This window comes from Mus pahari, unplaced genomic scaffold (assembly GCF_900095145.1).
Source record: "Mus pahari unplaced genomic scaffold, PAHARI_EIJ_v1.1 scaffold_9520_1, whole genome shotgun sequence".
Lineage (NCBI taxonomy): Eukaryota > Metazoa > Chordata > Mammalia > Rodentia > Muridae > Mus > Mus pahari.
The window spans coordinates 3,571-10,226 of record NW_018391641.1 but is presented as its reverse complement, the minus strand read 5'-3'; the positions used below and the strand labels follow the sequence as shown (position 1 = coordinate 10,226).

The following is a 6,656-nucleotide window of genomic DNA, read 5'->3' as shown; positions in this document are numbered from 1 at the left end:
TGAGGTGCTTCACAAGCATAAGCTAGACAAGAATGGGTAAAATAAAAATTTTCTTTATAAAACAAACAACCCCTCCAAATAAACAGCAAAATAAAACACCCCTCATTAATATTTCTTTTAGATTTGTCTGACAAAGGCTATGATGTTCGGTTGGCCATACTTCGATGTGTTAATTTCTCTAATTTATCCATGCTTTGTTCATTTCTTGGGCAAACATGTATTTCAAGGGTTTCAGACATCATGGTGGCTTTAAAGCACTGCTTCTCAACCTTCTCAGTCAAAGGTCATGACCCTTCTGGGGGTCAAATCACCCTTTCTCAGGGGTCACATATCAGATACCCTGCATATAAGATTATGAGTTGTAACAGTAGAAAATTCTAGATATGAAGTAACATGAAATGATCTTATGTTTGTGGATCATCACAACATAAAGGAACTGTATTAAAGAGTTACAGCCTTAGGAAGCTTGAGACCCTGAACGTTCTTCCAAGCTTTGGTTGAAATTTCAGGTGGTGCAACACTCTATCACAAAATGTTGGGATAAGGCAACATGAATATTTCCATACTGACTTCCTTGATAGCATATATTTTTGGAGTATGTGTGGGAAAAGAAACTTGAGCTATCCTGAATTTCCCTTTTGGTCTTACTTTTCTGAGCTATGTGACACTGTGCAGCAATCTTGTATTTGCTGAGAGAGAATTATGAATGGTACAAAGGTTAATCAGACATGGGGCTTGCCTTCAAATAGCTTAGAGTTAAAGTGTTTCTAAAGCAGCAGCCAGCTGTTAATTTGTAGGAATATGATTTTAATTAGACAAGTATAAAAGACTGTACTCATGCTCACAGAGCAATTAAGAGCATGGATCACCAGCATGAGAAAAGTTGGACCTATCTAATACCATTACAAGAGTTTGCACGCCAAGCATAACTTGTCCAAGTGGCATGACCCAGCACTCTGGAGGGTGTTAACTTAGCTGAAGGAGCAGAAGAAATTTACCCACAATGCCCAGCAGACCAAGCTTCCTCCCTGTACAGTAGGCAATGTCTGCTCAGGTGCCAGCATTTTCAGCAACTGAGTCCTTGTTGCATGCAGAATAGAGAGGTATCAGAAAGCAAGTGATGTGCATAGGGACCAGGTTGTTAGGTTCATCTTGATTCATCCCTACCACATTCATGCTTTAGTTTTTCTTGCCATTGAATGCTCTCTTTCACACTGGGACAGGCCTACTTGCCTGGTGATGGATTTGTCCTCTCCATTCATATAAAGAGGAAGGAAGACACTACTCCTAAATTGTCAGTAGATTAAGAAAGCTTTTGCAAACACCACATTTGTGGAGATGATCCTGTGTAACTGCAGTTTGTGTTTCAGTAACCAGAGGGGACTAAAAACATCAACTCCTGAAATGCTACCCTCTGCAATCTCATATATGTGCAGACAACCATCATGTTCCTTGCTGGATTGTCTTCTGTTCTGTCTATGGCAGCTCTTTAGTGCTTTTTTTTTTTTTACTTTTGGTGTCATTTAACATAAATAAGGGACTTTCAATATCTGGATCAAGTAACTTAATAAACTATGTCATAAATGAGTACCATTTTTAACTCCTGCTTGTATTCTTAAAAAGTTCAATCATGTTCACATTATGGGGTTAGTTTATTGGGCATTTAGAAATTTTGTTTTTAATTGAATGAAATAGTAATCTCATTAAAAATCTCATAAAAAGGGTAGACTAGAGCCTATTCTCGTGGTGCATGCTTATAACCGAAGCATTGAGGAGGTTGAGACAGGAGGACATGTTTAAGACCAGCTTGAGCTACCTACAGAATACAGGCTAGGCTGAGCTGCAGAGGAAGACCCTGAATTCAAAATCTGAAATCAAAAAACCCCAAAACTATGTCTAGCATTATTTTTGTTAACCAATAAATAATGAGTCCCCCACACTGCATGCACTATTAGATTAATCTGCAGAAGTTTCCTCTACAGAATAAGATGTCTTCAGATTTGTACTCATGTTTACTAGATTAATCAGTCCTGGCAACTTATTAGGTGAATTTTTGAGCAATCTCTAGAGTTCTCAGGTCCTACCCCTTTCTTGTCATCAAGGCTGTATGACCATCAGCAACGATGTTCTTCTTCCCCCCCCCCCCCAGGTAGCACTGTTCTTTGGCAAGAAAAATCATATTCCTTCCATACATAGAGATAGATAGATAGAAAGATAGATGATAGATAGATGATAGAAGAGAGATGATAGAAGAGAGATGAGAGATAGATGCTAGGTAAGTGAAGGAGGGATGAGGAGGAAGAGGAAGAAGGAGATGAAGAAGAGGAAGAGGAACTTGAGGAGAGAGTAGAGTCAGTCCATGCCTTCAGTTTCTAGTGCTGTAATAGATATGAGCTACCATCTATTCAGGCAGATGTCTGAATCAGTAGAAAGCTCATGCAGCAACCTTGGTCTCTCAGGAGTAATTTCTCCACTGTAGTCTCTCTGACCTAAGTTACTTATTTAGGGAAGGCTCAAAGCATGCACTTCTACATGTGCTGAGCAGGTCATGAAATATACCACCAACACAGTTGTCCACCTCTCTAAACAGGTTTATATAAAAATATTATCAGTTTTCTCATGTAAAATATACTGGCATTTTCAAATATATTCCTAACATGGATTTTTTATTTATTGATTTTTAACAGTAAAGAATATAGACTTCAAATTGTTTTCCCCCTTTTACTACCCTAAAGACAAATACGCTCAGTGAGGCTGGGGGTGGAAGACTGGGATTGCAAAATTATCTGCTACAATCAGCTGTGAAAATAGGATCCTCAAGGCCTTCAAAAGGGAAACATTTTACCAAAAAGTTGAATTAACCTGGAAACACACTATTTTAAGTTGTTACAGTAGGTGTTTCTAAAGATGGGCTGGGGAGAAGGCTTGCTGGTGAAAAACAAGCACTGCTCTTGCAGAGGACTGAATTCAGTTCCCAGCATCCACACTCCTTGATTCCTCAGCACCCGTAAGTCCTGCTCCAGGGCACTCACACACCTGTGGCATACACTCACAGACTCACCCATATACACACACACACACACACACACACACACACACACACACACAAGTAAAAACAGAAATAAAGAGAAGGCATCTGCGAAATGCATCTTAGATTCCACAATACATATGGCCACAGTCTCTTTCCCTACTCCACCCCCCTCTCTTCTCCAAGACTAGAAAATAAACTATACATTTCTAAACACCTTTCTCCTAGGCAGACAGTTCCATGAGGACTTTAATAAGATGATATATTTCACTGACAAATTATTAACCAAGGAATAGATGTTTGGAGGAATGTTTAAAAAATGGAGTTCATTAGAAATAATTGTATAAACTAAGAAACAAAGAGTTATTCAAAAAATTAAGGGAAAGTTATCAAATAGGCTCCAAAACAGCAGAAATGAGTAGAAATGCGACAAGAAGCCTTAAGGAGTCAAATTTATATGAAGTTAAAAATTTCAAGTATTTGATTATTTAGCAAAACACAGGGATTCCTATGGTTAACTAATGTGATGTATAATAATCATTGTTTTTTTTTTTTTTTTCCCCCATAGCCCAGGTTGTGACATCAACTGGGCCTGGAAAATCAATTAAAAAGCATATGGAGTAGCAGTCACCCATGAAGGGTGGCTTAGAACTGAAGCTAGCAAGAGTCACTTGTTACTAAATGTTACTACTCATCACCCCCGCCCTTTATCATTCACTTCTGAGAACTGAACCCAGGGCCTGGTGCATGCTAGGCAAGTGTGCCATCATTGAGCAACATCCCAGGCCCATGGCCCCTCATAATGAATGAACCAAATTCATACTAGCCAGCATACAGAACATCAAAACTCTAACTTGATGCAATAGGCATTCAATATTCCACTTCAAAAATCAAGCATGTAAAAACAAAAATGAGCCACATCCTGCCAAAAGCTGGGGAGGGATTTACTGGCCCTTGTCTTTCAAGATGACATTTATCCTACTTGGAGAGAGACTATGATTTTAAAACTTTTTGCTGAACAAGAGATTAATATCCTGGTGTGGCACATTTATAAACTGTAAGAGAAAGTGGGTGGCTTGTAAGGGGGCAACAATAAATCATTGCACTGCATGGTTTGCCTAGCAGGTGTACAACTTCTGTGCCACACACATCCTTACTGAGGACAAGGACAGCAGCAATTATTTANCCTTAATTAAGCTCACCCCATCACCTCTTATATTATTTATATAAAACTCCTGTATTTGCAGCTTTCTAAATTAGCAATGGAATTTTCCTTCAAGCTCTAAATAGCAAAGGGTTTGGTGTTAGTAAAATGGATTCTGACAACATCTGAGGGGTTTGGGGGAGAAGAGATTGCTCAGACTGTAACGTTCATCACAGACAGTTGTAATCCTGATGTTTACAAATCCTTTCCTGGCTTTAAAACACTTTTAGCCTGTCAATCAAAATACCCAGAGAAGGGGAAATGTTTCAATTGACAATCCCGACACCTGGAATATCCAGTTGAAAAGATCCAACCTGCTAATGAGAATTTGAACAAGTAAACCCAGCAACTTTAGGCCTTTCTTAAATTCAATATTTTTCCAGAGTGACTAACCATTGACGGGGATGTCAGACACGGTTTGGTGAGAGGACACTGGCACAGTAATATGATCTGTAGTCTTCAATTAAAGAGAGAAACACCACTTAAAAATCGCAGTTCATAAAACCCACCTTGTCATTAACATAAACTTTTAATAGTTTAGCATAGAAGAGCCTGGAAATAACATTCTCTGAGAAGTCCTCACTTGGCTAGGCTGAGGCTAGGGGGTAAAGGATGGTTCCAGCAGGATCCACTTACCAGGGAAGTGAGCAGCAGGGCAGCTATCCTGAAGGAGTGCCAGTCCATCACTGCAGCTGGCTTCTGTTACATCCACGGTCAAGGGAGTTTCTTTGCTCTTCTCTGCTTGCTTNCTTTNTCCCACTCTGCTGGTGTCTGATTAAAATAATTTCCCAGTAGATGTTCCTACATGCAGGCTTTGAGGTGTTTCTGCCTTCCACTGGGAGAAGGAGGGAAGATANGTATAACCAGTCTGGATCCNCACCCTAAAACCTNGGGCTGGTCTCAGTGAAATGCTTGACAAGATCATCATTGCTCCCAGGTAAAAGCTAAGGGACACACCCTTCTGCCAGCTGAAAAGCTGCCCTCTGTGTGGGGGTGGGACTTGTCTCTCCTCTACTGAAGGCTTTTGGTGACAGACAGTCAAAATGGCCGAAGCATAGGGACACCTGTGTGTGCTGAAAGGCTTCTCAGCTGTTCAGAAGTTCTCAGCTCCTCACCAGATTAAAAAGACAAGTGTATTTGGAGCGTCTGTGTCATTCATAGACTCGTATAGCTTATGTTCATAGCCAAACCCTCAGTAGAAAATTAGAAGCTTTTCATTTTAGTTGATGTTAGGAAAGATGCAGCTAGTTCCAAAGTTAGTAAGACTAAAAATTACTAATGATGAGAGTTTAAAAAAGCATTTCGAACAAACAAGACATAACCTGTATGATCATTTGTTTCTTTGTGTAATTCCTGTTCTGTTTTACCTGACCTGTCTAAGTCCAGGAAGGTCCCCATTTTCTCTCTATGGATATTTTCTTCTCCCTCTTTAATTTTCTCTTCTTTAAGTTCCTGTCCTTTAAAATGTATTAAAACAAACTTGAAAAATTTACCAAGGCAGATTCGGAGGGTANAGCCGCAGCCTGCAGTTTAAATCCNGTTGAAGCCCAGTGTTGAACAACTACTCATGAGAATTCAGAAGATGCACTTCAGGTGAGGTGGTTAAACATTAGTGTTGATTCCTGAGCACAGGGCCAAGACTTCACAAGGAGCCAATTAGGACACAGGGAAAGGCTGCCCACACATCCAAGGCCTCGAGGTGAGCAAGAATGTTGAGCCATACACAGCAACAGCCAAAGACTCTCTTGGGATATTTTCCCTTAAATACCTGCTCAGAAACCTGACTGGAGCTGGACATCCTCAGGGTTTGTTACGGTGCTCTGAAGTAAGGCCAGTGTGATAACATGTAGATTANTGTTAGAGAGTGCTCAGCTTGTCCCAGAAAAGGAAGATCTCTCTGGGGACCAGTCTCTACAGTGTTGTCATTTTGATATTGGTGTGTGGCAACACTTGACAGTGGTTTGAAATGTCACATGACTCATTGGTGAACTCATTGGGTGGAAAAGGGCGTCCTGTGCTTGCAGTGAGTAAATTTGGTTGATAGGAATTGGTTGCCATGACTAAACAAAATAATGAGAGGAGCAGGCCGAATTCCTCATTAGGAAACCAGAATGTGAAGGTCCACCTATGTCTCAGTTTGAACAATATATTAGTAAATAGATCATGTGACCAAGAATGACTCACTAGACACCAAGTTCAGGAGAACCAACTCTTGTAGGCTGGCATGACAAGGGAATACTCTATCCATCTTGAATTCTGGGCTTGCTGCCAGGGAGTGTATGGCCTTTCTTCACCCATTGAATTTTCCTTCCCTGAGCCCATCCCTGGCTCCACCCTAACCTAAGGCTGGGCTCCAGCAATCCCAACCAAGTAGATGGCGTGTGGGACAACCAACTTACTTAGCAGCTTTCTGGGGAGGAGTGA

General features: G+C 40.6%; 1 protein-coding gene across 1 annotated transcript in view; it reads right to left on the bottom strand.

Moving 5' to 3' along the window:
- LOC110314628 (desmoglein-1-beta-like) overlaps positions 1-4,916 on the bottom strand; it is a 37,400-nt gene extending 32,484 nt beyond the window's left edge. The window contains exon 1 of the mRNA XM_021188888.1: positions 4,869-4,916. Coding sequence (XP_021044547.1) covers positions 4,869-4,916 — 48 coding nt within the window. The remainder of the gene's footprint in view (positions 1-4,868) is intronic.
- Between the last annotated feature and the right edge of the window lie 1,740 nt (positions 4,917-6,656).